We start from the raw sequence: 23677 nt of genomic DNA, 5'->3' as shown, positions 1-23677 counted from the left end.
TCCCTCAATATAATAAAACATCAATGACCAAACAATCTTCAAAAAGACTTAAAAACAATCATCATAAACCATAGTTGAAAAAAAAAACATAAAAGATTTTGTTATACTTGTAGGAATGCACGTAAGATCCTACAAAGCAATTCCCATACTTCAATATTATTCAAACCAAACCTTTAACTTTCCCCAGCACTCATTCAAAATGTCAAATCACCCCTTCCCTTAAATATCCAACCCTTTCCATGCCATTGTTTACTGAATCCACTTTTCTCTTATTATATTCATCACGTCCATTTTAGTCTTCTTTCCCTTCTTTATAATGATCTCTTTGGTTTTAAGAAACAGAAAATCGCTTCCCTTTTAACTAGAATCTTAGTTGAGTTCACCATAAAAATGGCAGATAATCCTAGAACAGATTCCTTCAGAACAGAGCTTCTGTCACCGGAGGGCGTGGCAGCTGGGACAGATGGAACGGTGAGGAAGGTGCCCTCGTGGCGACTCAATATGGATGAATTTCGGTTGCCTACTACAAACAAGAGGTCTCAACATGGCATTGTTTATTACTGGAAGTCATGGAGTAAGCTTTTCAACCAATTCTAGTTCTTGAATGAAGTAGTTCTTGTCCATTGTTACTTCAGTTAGCTTTAGAGAAACTAATTCTAGCTTTCGAGTTTTCGAGGTGAAACTAAGGAGTGTTTTTATCCTTGATCATAGACAGGCAGAGAAAGGTTGCTAAGTATTATGAAAGGCAGGAAAGTCTTCTCAAAGGATTTAATGAAGTTGATTCCTACAATGAACTGGGTATCCTGCCTGGAACTTTAACTGAGGTTTGTCTCTTTTTCTTTCTTTAACATTCACACCTTCTTCTCAGACATTCACCGAATTTCTAATCTATCAGGATGAAAAGAAGGAAGAAGCAAATAGTGAGAGACAGGCAATATATATATCAAACGTAGCAAACATGTTGATCTTCATTGCAAAAGTTTACGCTTCGGTTGAGAGCAGATCACTAGCAGTAATAGCTTCAACACTAGATTCCCTGTTGGATCTTTTATCAGGGTTCATACTATGGTTTACAGCTAATGCTATGAGAAAGCCAAATCAGTATCGTTATCCTATCGGCAAAAATAGAATGCAACCAGTGGTAAGTCAAGGCTATTAACAAAACTTAGCTATCTAATTAGTCATAAGAGTCTATTGAATGAAGAATTAGAAGGCTGGTCTAAGAAAATGGAGGATTGTTCAAATGGAGAAACACCTAATATCTTTCAAGATTAAAGCAAAGTTGTCATACAAATAAAGAACAAGTTCAACAGCAGAAAAAAAAAAGTCCGAGTCATGTTAGTACACAAATGGAAGAAAGAACAATAGTATGGACTAACCTTTCAAATTTATGCCAGGGAATTGTGGTGTTTGCATCAGTCATGGCAACTCTTGGAATACAAATATTGCTTGAATCAGCTCGAGAACTTATTTCAGAGGTAAACAAGTTTGATTATCAGTTGATAAAAATGAGCACACCAATAATTTTTCCATACCTTACATCTATGAATTGTTGCAGGTTCAACCAGATAGAGATCCAGATAAAGTGAAATGGATGGTTGGAATAATGGCAGCTGTGACAGTAGTGAAATTTTTCCTTACAATATACTGTCGTAGATTCGCAAATGAAATCATCAGAGCCTATGCCCAAGATCATTTCTTTGATGTAATTACCAATTCAATTGGTCTTGCGACTGCCCTTTTGGCCATCAAATTCTACTGGTGGCTAGATCCCCTTGGGGCTATCCTAGTAAGTTGGCCACACACAGAATTCGTATATGTTTCTTCTCATGAAACATATTTCCACACTAATAACATCTACGTCTGCATTTACATATTCTATATAGATAGCATTGTACACTATCAGCAACTGGTCGAAGACGGTGATGGAAAATGTATGGTCGCTAATAGGGAGGACAGCCCCACCAGATTACTTGGCCAAGCTAACATATCTAGTATGGAATCATCACGAGGAAATCAAACATATAGATACAGTGAGAGCATATACCTTTGGATGCAACTATTTTGTGGAGGTGGACATAGTGTTGCCTGGGGAAACGTCTCTAAGTCAAGCGCATGACATCGGGGAAACACTTCAAGACAAACTTGAACAGCTTGATGAGGTGGATCGAGCTTTTGTTCATGTGGACTTTGAGTTCACTCATAAGCCAGAGCACAAGCCTAAAGCTTCATAGAATGGTGGATGCTGAATATGTATGCTGCATGAATTCCTGAAAGAGAGTGGTTAGAATTATGGTTATCTGACTATTGGATTGTTTGTATTATACATACATATGCTGCACACAATTTTCAGCTTTCCAATAAAATGGATCGGTGCTACAATGATTAACATTTCACTGAAAGTCTTGCAAAAATTGGTGACAAGTTAATTCCATCCCTGTCCTATGACAAAAATTGACCGGACATCCTGCAGAAACTTGTGGCAACAAAATATCGTCCTTGGTTGTGGATCTAAAACCCAAAAAACATCCAATAAAAAATTTATCATTTCAAATGGAGAAGCATTTCAGTGTCTGACAAGATTAGGAGAATTAATACAATAATAGTAACAAAAAGAACTATGCTAAAAACAAGCATCAACTCTCGATGATCATAAGCCAGACAACACCCCGAGTCGGTTCCTATATAACTGGAGGTCCAGAGGACTCTTAAACGGTCCATTAAACAATCATGGAAGCAGCATCTTTCTTGGGGGGAAACACTACATTCTTGTTTCCAGGAAATGCATTACGAGAGATGTCTACCAGCGCCTTGAAACTGTAAGGTTCGTGCATTGAGATCTCTGACAATACTTTTCTATTTAGTTGAACGTTCTCCTTCATCAGCCCATGCATAAAATTGCCATAATTCACCTAAAATGGTAGGGAAGGAGATAAAAGAAACGTTAGTATCTCTCCACATGGCAAATTGCCCAAATGTATTGATGTAAATATTTTAGTGACTTGGTAAAGAATTCAATGTTGATTGGAAATAAGATGCAGTTCACACTTCACACTGATGTAGAAAATGAGAATCCTACAACAATAATTAAACACAATCATACAGTAATTATTTGACCTAAAGCAGGTTTTACTCCTCCCATCGCAAAAGCAAACCATTCAAACTCAAAGTGCTAAAATTCTTGAATCATGTGAAACGTATGCAGCTTATCCAGGCAGGTCAAGTTGGCATAAAATTACAGAGATGAATTGTAGAAGAAATGAAAGCTAAAATTAAAGAATGTGGGAATATCAAAGGTGGAAATTAAAAAATTGATGTGAGGATATCAAAAGATCAGAAGCCAAAAATGATCTAAATTCTTTTGGGGGTAGGAAACTGAGCTTCATTTCAAAATAAATAAATAAGATAAAATACAAAGACATGCAAAAAGGAAAAGAAATATTAGAAAGAACCATAAAAGTGAGAGACAGCAAAATCAAACCAAAGTCATAAGTACAAAAAAGCTTATTAAACAATATCCACAAGGAGACATTAAAAGTAACCTCCTCCCACACTTCCAACTTTCTGATATTAACCATCCAGACATCAAATCATTAATTATACTTATTTAATACTTCTAAAGTAATTTTCTTATTTTCCAATTTTACCCTTTCTAGAACATAATAAATCAGGGTATCTTTTGCCATTTTACTCGGGTTTATGATGTGGCACACATTAAGGTTTGGGAGGTTATAGAGCCTAACCATTAAGTTGTGATGTACAAAACAATTTTTGGATTTGGGATTTGAGATTTGGGAATGATATTTTTTCTTGGTGCAAATGATGGAAGATTTATCACCATCTTTTTTGCAATTCTTAATCTAGAGTTGCATGCTTGAGCATTCAGGTAAGATTGATCAACTTACCTATGGAGTGTTCAAACCTTGAGTAAGGGAGTAGTTCTCCTTACCTCATGGTCTTTGATCACAAGGTAACCTTTTTTAACTCTCCTTGTAGTTGGATTGAATCAATTTGAGGGTTTAAGAATTTGTTATTAGGGGTTCAAATAAACAAAGGGTTCATAATGTTTCAAATTTCTAAGGTTTTCATACCACTTCCTCATTTGATCTTTCCACCTTAGGCAAAAACAAGACCACACCCTCAATCATAGAGAACCAATCTCCCATCCATGCTGTCAGCCAAACAAGCTCAACTACCAATTCTAGATCAACACCCCACAAACGGAGATGAAGGTCCTCCTTTGCATGCAAATGACGGGCCATTGCAAATGCAATACAAAGGAAGAATGACATGGAAAGCAATCTAGAGTGTTCACCCTACCATGTAAAACTTGCCAAAAGAAATAGCCTACTCTGGTATTTAACTCAACCAAATAGCAGTGAAAACTTATGCAACCCAAGTTAGTGAAGAGACAAACAAAATGTGAAAATGGGTTGGCCTAGGGGTAAAAAGGGAGACATAGTCTCAATATCTAACTAAGAGGTCATGGGTTCAATCCATGGTGGTCACCTACCTAGGAATTAATTTCCTACGGGTTTCCTTGACACCCAAATGTTGTAGGGTCAGACGGGTTCTCCCGTGAGATTAGTTGATGTGCGCATAAGCTGGCCCAGACACTCACATATAGAAAAAAAAACAGAATGTGAAATTGGGATTTACCGGAGAAACCTTTTGAAGGATCAAGAGAGTCAGATACCACAACCTAGTATTCTCTCCCTAAAAACACTTGTGCTGGTCTTGTAGAAGGAAAAAATCGAAGAACCACCACCAAATCAACAACCTTTGTATCATAAAGAGAAAGAGAAGGATTGAATCCCAAGGAAATGACAAGGCATCAGAAAGAGAATGATGCTTTTTTGAGACAAGTGATATAAATGAGGAAACAAACTCACAAAAGGATTGTCACAAACTCAACAATTTTCTCAAAAATAAACTTTCATCTTCACGAACAAAGTATCTAATATACCGAGAGGAAAGGGAATCCATGAGCAATATATTTTCAAAGGTTTTTACCATGTCCCTTAGAAGTTAGAATCAATCCCTGCCACACACATTAGAAGGGTGTGGGCCATCTTTGGCACAATAACTTTGTACCATGCTCCATGAAGAATAACCACAACCATCTAGCAAGTAGCACCTCATTACGTAATCTCAGGCTCCCCTTTTTTCCAAAAGTAACTTTCAAATCTTTCCCAACAAAGCATCTAATACAGCAAGAGGAAAACGGGAATCCATGTGCACTAGATTTCCGAAGTTTTTACTAGGTCCCTGAGAATCAATTCTTGCCATCCACCTTAGAAGGTTGTGGGCCAGTTTTGCTCACTATAACTTTGTACCATGCTCCATAAAGAACAACCATAACCACTTAGCTAGTGGCACTTCGTCGTGTATCTCAAGATCTCATTTTTTTAATCCTCCAATTCCACTAGCTTCACCATCAACTCCCACATAACAAAATGAAACCCTCCCCACAGGTTCCTCAACATTCTATCCTATTCACTATAATCAAAATTATGAACAAACACAGAAAATAGTTGAAATCCCACTCCCCATCCCTGATCCTATTTGTCTTCTTTTTTTCCCCGTTTTAGAGTATTTTTTCAGGAAAACAAAATAAAACAAGAAATAAAAGGAAGAACTAAACCAAATTAAGAAATTCAAAACAAAAAATAATTCTACAGAGACAAAATGATGTATTGTGGTCACAAATAATTGTGGTAGTCTAATAAGGAAGATTCAAAGGAAATAGCCATACTCCATGAAGGCGTGTGCCAGCGTTGATGCGTTGTATCCAAAGGGAGCGCATGTCCCGCTTCTTGTTCCGACGATCCCTGTATGAATATTGGAGAGCCTTCTCCACTCGCTCTCTGGCAATCCTTATGCAATTCTTGGCCCTGCCTCTAAAACCCTTGGCTAGCTTAAATATCTTGTCCTTGTTCATCTTTCTTCCTTGCTATGATCTAAAACTACAGAATCATCATAATTATTAATTGATCAATCATAGTTGAATATTTGATGATCCAATCAAAACATCATTACAACTGTGAAGTCAAAAACCAAATATACTCAACAACAACACGACTTCCGACCTTTCAGATATTTGGTTGAGTTTTGATGCCAGGAGAAGTTTTCGTTCGATTGGACACTGCACCGCCATTTATGAGGAATAGAAGGCATAGAAAAAGATAACCTATGTTATATACTATATACTATATATATAATTGGCTATAAGCGGAGAGATTTTAGGTCTCCTTTATGCCCTCGTCCTTTTAAAATAGGATTATTTTACCCTAAACATTTTCTATAACTTTTTAAATCAAGTACATGGAGCAGAGAGTATACCGCGGCTCTTATTTCTAATAGATTCAAATTACCACTAGTGGCAAATTTTCGGTAGTCTGTTGATTTGAAGGAGAGCATTTCGATTATCAGAAAATGATTCATTGTCTTCTTTACAACTATAATCTGCAATTATAAATATGGCCGAGGTTGTTCAATCAATCAAAATAACTCCTATGAGCTAGGATTAAAAGAGAATTCGACGATACCATATATTACTTCGCCTGATTGTACATAAATAAAGAAGAAAGGGAATGCTGGGACGTTTAATTGTCGAGGAAACAAGACAGTTTTCAGCAAAGACCAGAGAGATGAACAGATAAAAAGATATGTGCAATAAATCAAAAGGAAGATGCTATAACACGACAGTTTGAAAAGTCCTAATTCGAGTTTCTCAAGTGAGAAGAAAGATAAAGAGTAGAAAATTGCCGCAAACCTGCTAGGATGGAGGTTTAGGCTAAAGAGAGGCGGCGGTAGAACTGAACGGAAGAGAAGCGGCGGCGAGGCTGAGCTGTAGAAAGGGTACAGGAGACGGAGTGAAATGAAGAAGTGGAAGAAGAAGGCGGAGCACGTGAGAGAGTAAGGGAAAGACGAAGGAATTTAGGTATTTCCATTTTTCTATTATAAATTATAATGCTAAAAGGGAGTTTATGTTTTCCTTTTTTAATAAAAGGAAGAAAGAAATGGTTAAAGGTTACCATTCTATCAATTTTGAGAGGGCAATTGGTAGAATTTGACCGGTTGGAAATGGTTATTATCCTAAATAAAATGAACATCAAACTTTGTTTAGAGCTTGTGATTTGGAGACATTATATTCATTCGCACCTTTAAGCGACAATACTTTTTAACATATTTTTTTTATGAAAAATGTATTAGATGAGTAACACATGTAATCTCATCTCCATTCTTCTAATTATCAAAGTTTGTACTATTTGTTGTAGGAAGTGTTTTTTCATAATCGTAATAATAATAATAAATTTCACACGTTTGTTTATCTTCAAAGGTGTGTGTTTATATATAACAATTGGTAAAGTAAGTGATATATTTGATACCTTAAGTGGAATAACTTTTATTTGTTGTCATGGTAAGTCATTTATCTAATACAACTTTTTATTTCATTGAGGCAAAGGTATAAAAGAATGTTAGGTTTTTTATATAAAGAAACAAATTAAAGAATGCATAAGCAAATTGGAAACTAAGACAAGTTTAAAAGTTAAATAATATATTATATAATTTTGTAAGTTCAAATATCATATAGATACAAAATTTAAAGTTAAAGGATAATTTTAATATTGCTTATGAATACATAATAATTCACTATAATAAAAAAAATGAAAGGATTAATAAAGAAAATACCTCAAAAAGAAAGTTGATTGGAGTTCAACAAATATGATGACATACGTTAATCTATCTCAATCGAATTACATGCATTAACACAACTCAATAAATTCGAAACTAAATTTATCATTGACAAAATAAACACAATTAACGTAAAAATTAGCTATCAATCTCAAAATCATATATTAACCAGATCAGTAAAACTGCAATTTAACCTATTTTGAGTTATCAAAGGATACGATTGGGTTTTGCAATTAGATGTAATCTAAATTCCCGCTCAAGAGTTGAAGAGATTGCGTTGCGTCTCGTCATCAACAAACGCGGAAGCATGCAGCTCCTTCAATCCCGCTTGATAAAGTCTCTATCAATTTCTTCTTCACCGGCCGCCTCCACAATCCAAGAAATTGCTTCTGCTTGCCCCAAAGGTCAGTCTACGATTTATATCCCTCACATTCCAGCTGAAAAATGAATGTCGATTGTCCCAATTCGTTTATGTTTGTTACTCTCGTGTTTGCCGAGCGTTTTAGCTTCTGGGTGTATCAAAATCCATGTTTTTCGATTTATTCTGCAGCTTTTCATGTTAATTACGCTTTTAGAGTAATTATATTGGTGGGGTACTGAAATTAAGCAGTTATGAGGATTGAAATGTGGTAATGTTGATTTTGGTTAGTGATGGGTTTTGTTCTGTTCAATTGTGTTGCATTTGGGTTTTGTAGGTTTGGCTAAGGTTGTGCTGAAGAAGGGGAAGGCGCAGCTTTTCAAAGATGGGAGTCCAATGGTGTACAGTGGAGCTGTTGATAGAATAATTGGAAGGCCACCACCAAAAACTGGAGATGTTGTCCTGGTAGCTGATGGGACTGAAAAACCTATAGGATGGGGTCTGTATAATTCAGTTTCTATGTTCTCTGTTAGATTGATGCAGTTGGAAGAAGAGGCAGCTAGGTATTCAACTGACCAATGCTTGAACTCTGTGATGAAGATCACCACCTTCTTTATGTAAATTACCAATTTATATGCAATGCAGAGACCCTTCCTGCACATTAAATGTTGAGAAGATGATTGAAACGAGGGTACATACTGCTAGAGAATTACGAAAGAACTTGGGGCTTCCGTCAGCTAGTACTAATGCTTATCGTCTTGTTAATAGTGAAGGAGACAGGTATCGATCTCAAGTATTATGTATTTATGTCCATGTCTTAGACATAATGCATTCCATATCTACAATAGGGCCACCATGCATCGATCTTCCTTCTTTAAACTCGCTTGGAAAACCATTCCCAACTGATCCAACTGTTCATTTCTATGTGTGTATGAGTTCAGAGGGAGTGTGAGGCTCTTAGACCATACTTTCTTTCTTCCAGTTATAAAACTAAAAGCTCCCCAATGCCTAAACCTCATGTCTCTTATATTTGGTCCTGAATCTTATTTATTTGTGTACTGAAACCTATAGTTATTAGATTTATCCAAAATGTGTTACTATCATTATTTTTGTTTTATTTTGTGCAGATTGTCAGGACTGATTATCGATGTCTTTGGAGATTTAGCAGTGGTAGCATCATCTGCTGCTTGGGTGGAGAAGTACAAAGCTGAAATAGAGGATTGTGTCCGTGGAATTGAAGAAATCAACCATGTGAAATGGAGACCATCGGTGGACATTCTGAAAGAAGAAGGTATAGATGTGTCTGAATTGAAGGATACAAGTCCGTCTACTTGTCCTGAAAGAACAAAGGTAGAAAACCACTGCAACATTTGTATTTCTTCTAGAAATGTTATTAAATATCATTTTATGGGGAAATGTAAATGAATTCATTCTTTATTTATGCAGTTGCATTAGACATTGCTCTATGTGAACAAAACTAAGTAGCTCAATTCCATGAATGTAATGGCTCTCATGGGTCATGAATAATGAATCATGTTTTGACACATGATGTAACACAAATAAAAATTTTCGTTCTTCACACAATTCTCTACATGTGGATATATGTCATGTTTATGGTAACTAAATGTTAAAATGTCGACTCCTTTTGATGAGTAAACTGATCTTATATGCTTTGATAGTCATTAGTTGAAACTAATAGGCAGGAGTTTGCTTATATTAATAAGCCTTATGCATATCTGATATCCCCACTGGAATATGTTCTAGCTTGTGATAATTCCTTTCCTGGTAACGAGAAATGCAATGAGAGTATCATGTTAATGTAGAAGATACTTCTGAAGTTATATAATCCTGATACAATCAAGTTTCCACCAAATCACATGAGATATTAAACATGCCTTATTTTGATAGGTGATGGAGAATGACATTTTTTATGCCATCTCACTTGAAGGCCAGAAAACAGGTTTTTATGCTGATCAGCGTGAAAATCGTCATTTTATCTCAACAATTTCGGAGGGTCAGAAAGTTCTTGATCTCTGCTGCTATAGTGGTGGGTTTTCTCTAAATGCATTACGTGGTGGAGCTATTAATGTCACTGGTAAACATTTCTTCTTCTGTGTATATTGGACCTCAAATAAAGTACTTGAAGTACAAGGCAAAGGGCAGTAAATCCTGTTTGTGTTTGGTATGCAATCTGAAAATAGAACTTTACGAACAATAAATTCAAAGAAAATAGAGTTAATATTTCATATTTTCAAGTACGTGATTTTAGCAGATTTAGAATTTAGATCTCAACTTAAACAACTGTTCAAGATATGTTTTATAAGATATTTATAAACAAAATTTTCTGTCCTAAAAAATATATTTGTAAACCTATTCAGAATTTTCACTTTCAGGGATTTCAAGCCTAGTACAATGGTGCTATAAACATCTCATAAATTCACTAATTATCAGGTATTGATTCGTCATTGCCTGCACTGGAGCTAGCAAAAGAAAATGTGGTCCTTAATAGCATGGATCCGGAAAGAATATCATTTCTGAAAGCGGATGCCACAGCATTCATGAAGGATGCCCTATCTAGGAATGAATCTTGGGATGTAGTCATTTTGGATCCTCCTAAACTAGCACCACGGAAAAAGGTATCATGCATTTGATTATTTGCTGATTGCTCTGTTAATAATTTTTTTTCTTAATTCTTGAACTCTCATGATCTTACAAGTTAGAACCATGTGAAATATTGCTGCTGAACAAAAGTTCTTAAATCTTGGATTCTATTAATTCTTACAAGTTGGAATCACGTGAAATCCTAAACTATTTGGTATCGTTGCTTTTTAAAATATTAGATTTTTTTGTCCTCATTACTTCATACGTAGGCGTCCTGGGTGGGATTGGTATCTCAGCTCGTCTTTCATAAATGGGCAAGTAAAAGGTTTAGTGCTTATGAACTAATGTGAGGTTCAATTGGACTTGGTATGTTTGGGAACAGAAAGCAAATGGACATATTTTGGTGAATGTGTAGACATTCAAGTTTTGTTGATTTGGTTTCATGACTGTGACCTGTTTTTTTAGCATTATTTTCTTATAAATTTACGAATTTATGAATAAAGAGTGGTCTGATTTCACAGTATAAACATTTTAGTCTTTACATGCCTGGCTCAATCATAATTCTTGAAAATAGTTTTGATTCTTAATAAATGGAATTAAGCAGGTTAAAAATTCTTTCTTGCACTCCTATTTGGATTTGCATTCAATTAGATCAAATTGTTTGTCTTCAAGTTCATTGATTTTGATTTTTATTCAATCGTTTGCTAGACATAACATTTGATTGTTGGTACCATCACACTAACTATAGTTTAGTAGGTTTTGCAAACTGCATCAGGTATGTACAGGAATTTAAATTCATTGGCAATGCAGCTCACAAGAAAAGGTGGTTTTCTCATGACTTGTTCGTGTTCTGGAGCAATGACACAAAGTGGGATGTTCTTGCAAATACTTCAGGCAAGTCTAGTTCCACCACCACCCAAGAACTGAAAATCTTCTTGGTCATAACATTATTATGTGGTTATTAAGTTTCTTCCCCCATCATCTTGACTTAAAACAACACGTCAAGCGATACAAAGATTGTAGTTTGCAACAATGAGTCATTTAGGATAATCTCATTCAGATCACTGAGAAAGGAAAACAGTAGTTCCAATAGAATATATTCAGCATGTTTAAGGAAACTAAACTGGTTTGTACTTGTCCCTTCTTTTAAACAGGGTGCAGCATCAACGGCTAAAAAGAAAATTACGGTTCTACGACAAGCAGGAGCAGCATGTGATCACCCAATCGACCCTACTTATCCAGAGGGTGCTTATCTTTCTAACATTCTTCTACGAGTGCTATGAACTTTAGAGCTCTCTGCCCCCCCAACTTATTGCAGTTATCGAAGTAGTTATTGATCAGAATTCAGAAGAGACAAGCTATTAACATAATGAGATACTGCATTTGAAGTTACACTATAATCTGATATACTCACACCACCACATTTCATATAAAAAGGAAAACAGAAGTTTCATTACAACAAATCTGTCAAACATCCTGCTCTTTCCTTTGTTTTTTTATATGATCACATCAAAATAATATTACAAATAAAATTACAACAAACCGTTTTCTAGCAGCTCCTGCTTCAGTGCCCACTTGGGTTTCTATTCCATGACAGATATGATGGGTCCCCAAGTCGCCTGAAATCGTTAGGAAATGACATTAGAATTTATATCATCGGAAAATATACATGTTAACGCTTCAGTTCATTCACTGAACTGAGAAAAAGACGAATCAATTGAAAACTTCCTCATCCTGAATTATCTCATGTCATGGATCAATTATTGCTGTGTAACATACCATCTGATTGGGAAGGGTTATTTTGCTGATGTACCCCCCAATAACTCTTTTCTAAAACATGGCAAGCAATGAAGTTATAAAACCACTATTAAAACGCAGGAGAAAAGCATCACATTAAGATTTTATGAGACTATCAATTATAACACACCATGAAAATATCAGATCAGACACATCCCAAACTTTTGAAACTAAGAATAAGATTAGATAATATTCATGGAGTTCGAGTCAAGTGAGGTTTCTGGTAAATTACCTTGGCTTAACAAGATAGACGACTGTGAAAGCCATTGCCAAAAAGAAGCATAACCCACCAACAGTAAGATAAGCAATGCCAAGAAAGTCGTTCTTCCCACCAAGCCAGCTAGTTGTAGAAAGCACAAGCTTTTTCTTGCCATTAAAACTGTAAGTGTTGTAATTGTTCTCCAAAACCACATCAATTACATCATTCTTCTCAAGGTCGACTTCTATCTTTCCATATAACTTTCTGAATGTGGGGAGAGCAGCCGTTCGCATCCACACAATAAGGTCCTCTTGTTGACTTAACTGTAAATCATCATACAAAACACATGGTCAGGCAACTAGACCGAGAACAGGCAACTAGTCATTTTTCTTTCAAGTTTGCAACAGTTGTATACTGAGTTTTAATGTCGAGAACAAAGTGCCATAGCTCATAAATATAAAAAAGGTTTAAGATAAAAATTAGTTTTGACTTACTGGTACACTTTCATTAAGTTTTTTGCCTCCTGTAATATTGCCTTTCTGAAAGTTCTTGGGAAATACATTCTTGCCGAATTTGTGTTCCCGGTCACTCTTCCATGAGATACCGACCTTATTAATAGCGACTTGCTTTTTGTTAAGGGTGAAGTTGTAGGTATCATTAAACAAACTCCATGCTATCAAACCACATGGAACAACTGGCTGCCCATTCCAGTTGTCTTCAGGCTTGCAAGAGCTTGTATCACGCTCGCTGCCAGGATCTCTCAATTGCTTATCACTACGGCTCTGCACGTATCTGATTCATACAGCATCATGAAAATATTTGAGAATGAAACACCACCAAGTCAGAGATTCAATCCATTTATAGCATGAGAATAGGGAAAACAGCTGAGGAGGTTCAAAACATATCAAGACCGACGTGAACTATCTAATTAACCACACGATATAATATAAAATAGGACGATGTACCTGCGGTGATTCTGATAGAAATTGTCAAGCTGGTAATAGACATATATTGGTTGCTTCATACGTTTCGGCACCTATACAAAAATAGATTAAAAACACATGTTATTGTACAGACTTCGAAAGGATACTGATTCCAATATTTTTCACAAGTAATTATTTCAATCAACTTCCAGACACAATAAGCTACTTTTAAAGCCTTTTAACATAATGTAAGAATCAATTAGTGAAATAGTAACGCTGCCACAATCTTACAGTGATGTTTCTGCGGCAAATTTTATTTGCAGTGCCCTGTATGAATCCAACCTTATCGCTTCTAAACCTTTCTGGTATACACTCAGTTTCATAACGATCGATTATTTCAACGACCTAACAAAGGGGAAAAGAATCTGAGTTCAGTTGAAGAACAAACTTGCCATGGGGAAAACAAACCAAAAAAGCAAGAAGAAAAGTATTGTTGTTTGAACATACATCTCTGGAAGCAAACAAGGAAGCAACTCCAATGGGAACAAAGATAATGCTAACTAACATGAATGCGGAAATCACCTGCAAGAGAAGAGATTCCAATTTTGATCCTTAGTTTTGATAACAAAAAAGATAAAAAGAGATAAATTTTAAAATAGGAACAACAATAAAGCCTACCCATCTTGGTGTGAGAATAGGTTTACACGCTGGAAGCTCCTGCTGGGTAAACCTCGAATCTGGAAAAGAATTTCATAAATGGAAGATATTCAATTCAGACCAAACGTGAAGAAGCATTTGAAGCGCATAAAATGAAGAAACATGAAATTTTTTGAAGCACAAACCTAATCAATCCATCAGTTTCATAAACTTAATCTAAATTACAAGCATATAGACACAACTGTTCATAATCCTCAATAATTAACTATAAGATCCATAGATCAGCATCGATCAACGCTCGTAAAGTAAGAACCCTAAACATCTAAAATCAGTCAATTAGAAGAACAATCAAATAGGAAGAAGATCAAAACATGAAACAAAATAAAGAGAAAAAAAAACAAAAAGAAAAAAGCAAGTTACATGGCGTTCCAAAAAAAGAAACTCACAAAAAATCAAATAAAAGGAAACGAAAACTCACATTTAGGTCGTTTCGAATTCCTTCTATTAGATGATGCATCGTTCGAGCTCGACGCGGTATTCGAACTCATAATAACTGGATTTCCTTTTGGGTGTGTAAAAGCTTTGGAAACCTTAATCAGAAGGAAACCCAGTTAAATAAGGAGGAAAACAAAGATGGGTTCCGCGTCAAAACTGAATCAAAGTCTCGGAGATTTCAGAGAAATGGGGAAAGGAGCAACAAAAAGAGAGAAAAAAAAAAAAAAAAAAAAAAACAGATCAAACGATGGCTATTATGAAAAAAGATTAAACAATGATAAGAGGCTGAGTCTTTGAACAACTTCTCATTGTTTGACTTTTCAAGAAGAAAATCGAGAAAGTGATTTGTTTAATCGAAATCCTGAAAATCAATACAATGAATTTTGTGTCTGTGTAAGACGGCAAAGACAAAGCAAAACCCTTTCTTTTCTCTCTCCTCTCCTTCTAGAATTAGAGAGAGGGGAGAAGGAAGGAAGAAAGGATTTAGGAAGGAGGAAGAGGAACAAAAAAAGACAGGAGAGAAATTGAAGAAGGAAAATGGAGAAACCCAAAAACAGAAAAACGTTTTTGAACAATGGAAGAATCAAAATCAAATTAAAAAAACATACTCTAATTCTATAATTCTATAATTCCTCAATTCAATTCTCTCCTCTCTTTAATTTAAGGGTGGGTGTTTAATTACTTTTAATTTTGTATTTAATTAAACTTTTTAAACCATCCCCTCCCTTCATTCACTTTTCTTTCTCCTCTTTTCCCTCTTTTCAAATTCTTTTCTGTTTCTTTTCTAGTTTAACGACTATCCATTCTAAAAATTGAATCCAACCTTAAATAAAATGTTGTATTTGTAACCTTAAACATTAAACTTTTAAGAGAGATAGAATGTTAAAAATATATCTGATAATATTTCCTAATGACAATGATGTAGCTATTTTATCTTGGAATAATTATATGTAATTTTTGGAAGTTTGTGTAAAATTAGAGTGGTCTTTAAAGTACTTGTAAAAAAATAGTTCAAAAGATATTTACTAAAATTGGGTTGATTTTTTTTTTTTTTTTGTCTTAATCTTCTAAATTAAATTCATTCTTTTAAGAAGACTGAATTAGATCATGATTGATGAAGTGACAAACCGATTTTATCTCACATTCAGTCTCTAAGAAAAATTGAATTTTATTTTTTATATTCTTTTTCGTATTCAGTGTCTAAGAAGGTGAGTATTAATAAAAAAAAAAAGAATTTTATACATAACCCAACCCTAACTTTTTACTTTTCACTTGAGTCGTCACACAAGCAAAGAGCAAACCAACAAATAAATAAAAAAATAATTAGTTTCTTAGAGTTCAAATGAGTTTTGAAAGTTAGAAAACTAAACATGATCGCAACAAAATAAAAAAGATCTATTTTCCACTTCATCAATCTTTTGCCACGTCAATTAGTTGAACTATGATCTAATTTGATTTCTTTGAAATACTTAATTTAAATGTATCCAGTATTCTAAAAAGAAATACCATTTATCTCTAGTATTAGGGATAGTATAAATTTAATCAGTTGGCAAAAAAATTAGAAGTTGAATAATTATTTAAATTTAAAGTTCAAAATTAAAACTTTCCACTTTTAAAAAGAAAGAGTATCAATTATATTAAATTAAACTCACTTCTAACAAAGTTCAATAAACAATCTAGATAAGAATAAGCTATATTCAATTAAGCTCACTTGCAAATTTCAATAATTAATCTAAGTTTATAGATATTTAGATATAACTTTAGATGAAATTGAAAGGATAAGAATGAAATTTGATAAGCCTCCTGAGTTAAGTTCATTAATTATTATTTTTTCTTTCTAATTTTAGTCTTGTTTATTACTTTTGTTATTTTGTGCAAAGTGATTTATTTTTTTAATATTTAAGAAATGAGTGTGTGTTTTTAGTATTTTTAATAATTGTTTTTGAAGCCTTGACCATTCCTTTCCGAAAATATAGAAGAAAGAAAGAAGAAAATTGATTTTTTTTTTTTAAAAAAAGGCTTATCTTTATTATTTTTCCTCTGAATTAAAATAATAATAATAATAAGTTTGACGGTTGACGAAGATAGGGGTAGAGTCGTAATTTTAGGGTTGGTGGGACGACTCTTTCTCCTTTTAGGTTCGTTGACTCAATCATCCATTGGTATTTAATTTATTATTGAGTTATTAACATTATTGTGCAAAAAAATTTAATTGAAATCTAAACAAATGTTTTTTTTTTAGTAAAATCTAAATAAATGGGAATAATAAAGTACTAAAATTATTATCTCATATGAAGGGTTTAATATTCCAATATTATTATTATTTTATTCATATAACACACAAGTTTTTTGTGTCTAAATGTGTCACATTTTTTTTATTTTATCAAATTCAACTTTTAAATGGAATTAAGTGGTGGAAATTTTTCTTATTGAATAAATAAACTTTACTTTGAAAGATCTTTAAAAGGATTCCCATGTATTTGAAGAATTAAAATTATGTATGTATTTATGTATTTATACAAAGTTTATAGAATACAAAAAATGACATTGAAACTATACTTTTGTTGAAATTCATGATTTGTTCGTAAAGCTTTTTTATGGTTAATTTGCGTAGTAATCAAACTAAAATTACTTTTGCATTATGTAATCATCTTTGTTGTGTTTGATTTTTAAGAATTTACGACCATCATTGAATGTCTGGTATACTTTATTTAACTTGAGGTGAAACATATTATAATTGGTTATAGGTGATTAAACTTTTGAATAATGAATTTAATGACCGACTTTTAGTCAGTCAAATTCCTTCATTAATGAACTTCTTACGAGCTTTCACGAGAGCTTGGGAAAAATTCTATTTTATCATTGTTCATTGTATGGATAGTCTAGCTAATTCTAATTGTTAGAGAGTTCATTTATGTTATGGCTTACTGAAATTATCTTTCAAGATTTTATTATTTAAGACTGTAATTTTAAAATAAAAATGGTGAAAGTTGAAAGGTGTGATTGAAAAATTGTAATACCCATGTAAAACTATAAATCAATTTGATGAAATTGAAAATTTAAGATAAAAGTGGATGCAACTTTACAAATTTAGAATTATATTACGTTATTATCGGCTTATTGACAATAAACTTATATAACACTCCAATAAGTGATTGACGAAAAGTAGAAATAGATAATAGTTCTTAAATATTTTCATTCAACTTCTTAGATTGTGGTTAAATTTTTTTTTTATTCTTTTGTTTTTATTAGATGACTTAAGTGTTTCTTTAAATTGATGTCAACCCCTCTACGATAGTATTGTATAAATTTCAAATAGTTTAATTTTCAGAAGTTATCAACATAAAATGGTATAACTGAAAATAGTTTAACATCATAAAGTACTACATGGATTTTTCTAAAATAGGGTTTAGTAAGTTCAAGGGAGCTAGCAACCCTCCCATATACATCAAGGAACAAGTAGGGTACACTAAGTATTATGAAAATAATTGCTTAGTGTTACTCTCTTATATATGTTTAATTGTATAATTTAAGATTAACATCAGCCTATTGTATTAAAAATGTGGCATGAAAGCTTACCAATAAAATATAGAAAAAATCAACTAATGAGATAATGAAATAGTATCTTCATTCATAAGATTGTTGAACAAGAAATTTTGACAAATTAAATCCCACACGTCATTACACGATTATGATAATTATAATTTGATTGAGTTTATGTGGGCTTGGATAATTAAGTCTTCTCATATCTAACCCAATTCAAACTTCATATTGAAAAATTGGACCAAAGAAATAATAGGCTCAAACCCAAGTCCAACCAGCAAATTGGTCCAAGCTCAAGTCTAACTAGCATATGGACCTAAGCTCAACAATCAAATGATTCCAAACCTAAGTCCACATAAAGCCCATGAAAATTCTCTATAAATTAATTAGAGACATTGCCATTCATTTTGAAAAATATTTGGTTGGAAAGAATTGATGCTTCGAAGAATTGAAGATTCAAACTTTTGAGATTACCAAGATTGAAAACTTGGAAGATTAAACCTTCATTGAATTTCAGAAGATTGAAACTTAAATTGATTTGCAACCACAACTTCTTGAAGATAAAAAAACAAGAAATTCTCAGCATTAAATTGTATTCGAGAGAAAACATCAAATGAGTAAATATTGAAGATTGCATCAATTATATTATAAATCAATATACAAAGCTCAATTTCATGAATTGCATTTATCTGAAAATCTCGTGTGGACAATGGCAAATATGGTATGGTTTATTTTTGACATAATCAACTATCTCTCTAGCTTTTACACATTCCATAGTTCCTTTGTTTCTTCTATTTTAGGCGGAACACACCCTTATAATATGGGTTGAATGTTGGATTGTCGAGTTATTCAGATTATTCTTATATCTCTAATTAAAAAATATACCCACAAATACATGGTATTTACAAACCTATTTTAAAATGTAAATTAGATCAATACCATGTATTTGTAATTAATAATCTAAAATTTTCATTAAAATTTAAATATGACTTTAGTTAGGGTGCTGTTGGTTTTCTTTAATTCCCTTTATTGAAAAGGAAAAAACAAAAACATAAATTTTTAGGATACGTTTGATAGAAAATCTGAAAACAAGAGATTCAATTAACAGTATCGAGTCGTATTTTATGTTTTTGTCATCGAAAATTGGAATCAAATTTTTTCAAAAAATGTTTAAATGTGTTTGATATATAAATTATAAAACTAATCCTACTTATCTACTAAAATTTAGTTGACCCTAAGCTATTATTAATTAATTTATGAATATAATTATTTTTAAAAATTAGTTAAATCACAAATTTAGTTAATTTCTTTGAAGAAAATAAGAGTTTAGTCTATATAGTTTGATAAAAATCTCGTATAAATAGTTCTTGTGGGTTGAATAACCTTTATAAATAATTTCTAGGACTAGCTATTATATATTATTTTATCAAATAAATTGAACTAAATTCTAATTAAAAATCATATAAATTAAGTTTTGTTTTTCTAAAATTGAAGGGACCAAAGTTGCAATGTCACCTAAAATATTTATGTAATTATTATTTTATTATAATAGTTACATAATACATATTATATTAAAAGAATCGAATCAAGTTTATAAGTATTTCTAAACGAATTTATATGTATTTAATATAACTCTACGATTCAAAATGTAAAATTTAAATTTAGAATTTAATCAAAACATATTGTTCTCAAAGTTTGTGTTTGAATCACAAAATTTGAAAACAATTTTCAGAATTAAAATTAGAATTGTCTGTCAAACGCACGCATATACTTAGTGAATCTAAAAACATAAAACATAATCTAGATTCTCTACCAAACAAACTCTTAGTAACTCTAATCCTAAAAGATTTATGTAAGGTAGGTCTAACTTTGAAAGAAAAGAAAAACAAAAAAACGAAAAAACCTTACATCGTAAAACCAAAGCATTAACAAATAAAATTGAAACACGTTGTAGTGAAATAAATTAGACCACTAATTTTGACAACTGCAATATATAAATATCGTGGTGAGAAAATATTGTATTTGCAACCAACACAGTGGTATACAAACACAACGAAAATATTCATTCAGAATTTGACCTCAAAGCTTTTAAACTATACTAAATCTCGACATCAAAGGTCTGATTGATGTTAGTTGTTATTAAAATTGGATGCATCTTTGATTAAAAAAAAACCATAGACGAAAAAGCATAGAAAACAACTTGTTTTTTTATCCACTTAGTTAATCATGAAAATTTCGATAAAGATTTACTCGTTTGTTTCATATTTTTCCTAAACTAATATATTATTATCTAGATTGAGTGACCATGTAGCTTGATTAGTTTATATGAATTAATATCAATTTTTTAATTACTATTCATTTTAATTAATTATTAAAAATAAATGTATGGATAAAAATCAATTAATTAATAACTCCAATAATAATCTTATTTATAAGGCATTTTTTAAAATAGTAAAAGAAATTAAAATATTTACCAGATATAGCAAAATTTTAAATTTCATCACTATATAGTCTTCTATCACTATAGTAAATCAATCACTATTATTATAGCATATCAATTACTATTAGTGATAAAATTTGTTATAGATTATAAATATTTTGTAAAATCTACCATTATTAAAAATTATGCTTTAATTATTAATATTTAAAAACTGAGTAGTTTATAATTATAATGAACTAAATAATATATTTACTAAAGTCATATTAAATGTAATCTAATTCCTAATCATTTTTATAATTAATTAAATTTAACATTAGTAATTTAATTTTAACTAAATAATATAAATTTAGTTTTATAAACAATAAATCATATAAAAATTGAAAAAATAAAAAGAGCATAAACATATTGTAGAATAATAAATAAGAAAAAAGAGAAAAATAATAATAATAAAAAAGTTAGAAGTGAGCAAGAAGTAAAAAGGAAAAAAGAAGAGGACAATGAAATAGAATAATAGTAAGAGGAAGAAGGAATGTGAAAGGAGAGGGTAAGTAAAAAACTCACACACAATAGATTTAAAATGTGCTTGATATACCCAAGTTTAGGTACCTTCAAAACCCAAAATCCAAGCGAATAATTTTGATTACATTCTAAACATTATCTATTTTTGTGCATTATTTCTTACCACTTATATTAAAATATTATAAAAATTAAAGGATCTTTTTTTTTTTTTTTACATGATAAGTTATTATGGAAATTTTGGTGGGATGTACAAATATAGATGGAAACCCCAAACCTTAAGAAACTTGAGTTTTTCAAAGATGCTTGAGAGGTTAATTTTAAGTGAAGTTAAGATGAAAAGTAAGCTTAAGAAGTGTCATTTTAAGTGTGTTATGGTAGATGGGAAGAAGGAAAACTAAGAAAAGATTGTTAAAAAGTAAAAGAGGTTAAGTTCCAAAAGTGAAAATTTTGGCTAAGTCCACAAACTAGGCGTTTTGGGCTTGGTAGGATAACCTCTAAAGAGATTATTTGGACGTGTTGATATGAGCTAGACAACCAAACACAAGGGAGGATGTGTGGTCGAGAAGGGTTGGATAACCTCTAAGTGTGCTAAGCGTTTTGGTCTTCACTAGACGAGAAGGCTTGTCTTGAGAGGTTAGTTGAGGGTTTCCTTAATTTAAATGAATATATCTCACATGATCTACCGTTTTAGTTTAATGAATTTAATTAAATCAAATAAAATTAAACTAAACTATTAACTAATTCTCCAATTAATTAATTGTTAAATTAAATATCTTATAATTAATTTAATTCAAATTTAAATCATATTCAAATATAAATCACTCTTATAACCTATAGTTTTAACGTGTATCATATACCCATTAAACTTTAATTTATAGTTTTAAAATGAATCTAATTCACATTAAATTAATATATGAACTCATTCAAACATTTCATCTTTCATAAATTAATTTTGAATTATATCTAAAATTAAATTTATATAATAACATTTAATTAAAATATAAACTTTATATTATAATATATCATCATACATTATACTAATTTCAAAAGTAAATTTGGACATTTCAAATTATAACGGATACAAATAAATCTCATTACTCTTTACTAGCTAGGAATGAGACCTAATGAATCTACAGATCAGAAGCTACAACGATATGAGATTGATTGACAAAACTCATTAACCACATTAGTCAATATTCGTTAATTGTATGTACACTACACTAAATACTCAGAGCTGAACTATTCTCAATATAGATATATTTATGTGTCCATTGATATAGACCAATAACAGTAAGTTGGTCATTAACAAGTGTTCATAACACTAGCTGGATCAAATTACCGTTTTACCCCTGTGTTATTCCTGGTCCTCAAATACTAGTTGTTCCTCTAACGAATGACATGTTTATGGTTCAACCAAAAAATAGAAACCCCTCTAATGCTATAGAGAGAGTAGGGTCCTTTGTTCAAGTTTCGGAGACATCATTTAAAGAAACACTCATTTACTTACCTTAAAGTCGGGAATGAGTGAATTCCATATTGTGTGATTATGTTTTCAACTCCTCACTCGATCTTATCCCCAAAATGATAAGCATATTGAGTCGATAATCTGGTCACTTTCATCCGTACAAATCAAAGAACAATTTTGTCCGAACAAAAATTCATAACACTATCAAGATTAAGACTAAGTTATCTATGTCATCCTAATGAAGTGTAAACTCAACTAGTTAACGGAGTTACATCTAGTGGTTACTATTTCGTAGTTCGGTCTTATGCAAACTCATTGCATATGATACCCTCACTCGCATGTCACCTACACGAACGTATTAGATCATTGCGTTTGTATCAAATACAAAGTGAACTGTATCCATAGTGTTACCAGAATAAGGTACTCAACCTTATCCCTATACTATAGACCCTTTAAGCTGATCTTAAACATTGATCATTGTATGTCTTTACATACTGTTCAAGACTTATAAAAAACTTATGATGTTAGTTTATTGGATTTAGGTTATTAAGACAAAACTAATAATGCAATAACACTTACTGAAATAATAACACTTTAGTAATAACGATCAATGAATTATATTTACTATATACGAGTTTTAGGACATAAACAACAACAAACATAATAAAAACAATGTCAAACCTTACAAACTTCCATCGATGGATTACATTTAGAATTCTTTTTCCATACCCTCTCCGTTCTTAGAGTCATCATCAATTAATTGATTTGAAAATTTCACATAATTATAATTACTCTTTTTTAATAATTTTTCATTGTTATTAAATATACATTGTTGACAATGTATAAAAGTAACGTTAGAAAAAGTTACGTATTTAATAAAATGTCATCGAGAACCCGAGTTTAAAAAGTTTTTAAAATTTGAGAGAAAAAATCAGTAGAAAAGATGAAGAAATTGCAGTAGACTCGGAAGCTCACGTTTGAG

The 23677-nt window shown here is 32.0% G+C and overlaps 4 protein-coding genes across 9 annotated transcripts; 2 read left to right on the top strand and 2 right to left on the bottom strand.

Moving 5' to 3' along the window:
* Window positions 1-390: 390 nt before the first annotated feature.
* MTP9 (metal tolerance protein 10-like) lies at window positions 391-2234 on the top strand. The gene is made up of 6 exons (NM_001280749.1): window positions 391-574; window positions 712-824; window positions 896-1141; window positions 1398-1478; window positions 1559-1789; window positions 1887-2234. The coding sequence occupies exons 1-6, from the start codon at window positions 391-393 to the stop codon at window positions 2232-2234; spliced, it is 1203 nt and encodes a 400-aa protein (NP_001267678.1).
* Window positions 2235-2493: 259 nt separating this feature from the next.
* Window positions 2494-6947, bottom strand: LOC101216644 (50S ribosomal protein L20). Of its 4 annotated transcripts, none has more exons than XM_031888250.1 (4): window positions 6776-6947; window positions 6090-6145; window positions 5756-5960; window positions 2494-2912 (listed from the first exon to the last, which is right to left on the bottom strand). In XM_031888250.1, exons 3-4 carry the CDS (start codon window positions 5939-5941, stop codon window positions 2721-2723), a joined length of 378 nt encoding a protein of 125 aa, XP_031744110.1. In that variant the 5' UTR covers window positions 5942-5960; window positions 6090-6145; window positions 6776-6947; the 3' UTR covers window positions 2494-2720. The 4 variants fall into 4 exon arrangements, with proteins under 4 accessions (XP_031744110.1, XP_031744108.1, XP_031744109.1 ...); XM_031888248.1 differs by having other exon boundaries at window positions 5756-5966; window positions 6776-6946; XM_031888249.1 differs by lacking the exon at window positions 6090-6145.
* Window positions 6948-7899: 952 nt separating this feature from the next.
* LOC101215914 (ribosomal RNA large subunit methyltransferase I) lies at window positions 7900-12057 on the top strand. 3 transcript variants are annotated; one of them, XM_004139857.3, is made up of 8 exons: window positions 7908-8102; window positions 8394-8619; window positions 8702-8836; window positions 9184-9406; window positions 9965-10151; window positions 10508-10692; window positions 11414-11551; window positions 11812-12057. In XM_004139857.3, the coding sequence occupies exons 1-8, from the start codon at window positions 8006-8008 to the stop codon at window positions 11938-11940; spliced, it is 1320 nt and encodes a 439-aa protein (XP_004139905.1). In that variant the 5' UTR covers window positions 7908-8005; the 3' UTR covers window positions 11941-12057. The 3 variants fall into 3 exon arrangements, with proteins under 3 accessions (XP_031743329.1, XP_011656973.1, XP_004139905.1); XM_011658671.2 differs by lacking the exon at window positions 11812-12057 and having other exon boundaries at window positions 7903-8102; window positions 11411-11547; XM_031887469.1 differs by lacking the exons at window positions 11414-11551; window positions 11812-12057 and having other exon boundaries at window positions 7900-8102; window positions 10450-10611.
* On the bottom strand, window positions 12019-15245 carry LOC101216400 (ALA-interacting subunit 3). The gene is made up of 8 exons (XM_004139859.3): window positions 14712-15245; window positions 14255-14313; window positions 14084-14158; window positions 13868-13981; window positions 13619-13689; window positions 13148-13445; window positions 12687-12976; window positions 12019-12276 (listed from the first exon to the last, which is right to left on the bottom strand). Exons 1-8 carry the CDS (start codon window positions 14779-14781, stop codon window positions 12222-12224), a joined length of 1032 nt encoding a protein of 343 aa, XP_004139907.1. The 5' UTR covers window positions 14782-15245; the 3' UTR covers window positions 12019-12221.
* Between the last annotated feature and the right edge of the window lie 8432 nt (window positions 15246-23677).

This window comes from Cucumis sativus, chromosome 6 (genome assembly GCF_000004075.3).
Source record: "Cucumis sativus cultivar 9930 chromosome 6, Cucumber_9930_V3, whole genome shotgun sequence".
Classification (NCBI taxonomy): Eukaryota; Viridiplantae; Streptophyta; class Magnoliopsida; order Cucurbitales; family Cucurbitaceae; genus Cucumis; species Cucumis sativus.
This window is presented reverse-complemented; position numbering and strand designations above follow the sequence as displayed.

Coding starts and splice junctions, on each gene's coding strand:
- MTP9 (NM_001280749.1), top strand. CDS start 391: ATGGCAGATAATCCTAGAACAGATTCCTTCAGAACAGAGCTTCTGTCA. Junction 1,142..1,397: donor AAAATAGAATGCAACCAGTG/GTAAGTCAAGGC, acceptor AATTTATGCCAG/GGAATTGTGGTGTTTGCATC. Junction 1,790..1,886: donor ATCCCCTTGGGGCTATCCTA/GTAAGTTGGCCA, acceptor TATTCTATATAG/ATAGCATTGTACACTATCAG.
- LOC101215914 (XM_004139857.3), top strand. CDS start 8,006: ATGCAGCTCCTTCAATCCCGCTTGATAAAGTCTCTATCAATTTCTTCT. Junction 8,103..8,393: donor TGCTTCTGCTTGCCCCAAAG/GTCAGTCTACGA, acceptor TGGGTTTTGTAG/GTTTGGCTAAGGTTGTGCTG. Junction 9,407..9,964: donor CTTGTCCTGAAAGAACAAAG/GTAGAAAACCAC, acceptor TTATTTTGATAG/GTGATGGAGAATGACATTTT.
- LOC101216644 (XM_031888250.1), bottom strand. CDS start 5,941: ATGAACAAGGACAAGATATTTAAGCTAGCCAAGGGTTTTAGAGGCAGG. Junction 2,913..5,755: donor CTGGCACACGCCTTCATGGA/GTATGGCTATTT, acceptor CTACCATTTTAG/GTGAATTATGGCAATTTTAT.
- LOC101216400 (XM_004139859.3), bottom strand. CDS start 14,781: ATGAGTTCGAATACCGCGTCGAGCTCGAACGATGCATCATCTAATAGA. Junction 14,314..14,711: donor GAATTCGAAACGACCTAAAT/GTGAGTTTTCGT, acceptor ATTCTTTTCCAG/ATTCGAGGTTTACCCAGCAG. Junction 12,977..13,147: donor AACTTAATGAAAGTGTACCA/GTAAGTCAAAAC, acceptor GATGATTTACAG/TTAAGTCAACAAGAGGACCT.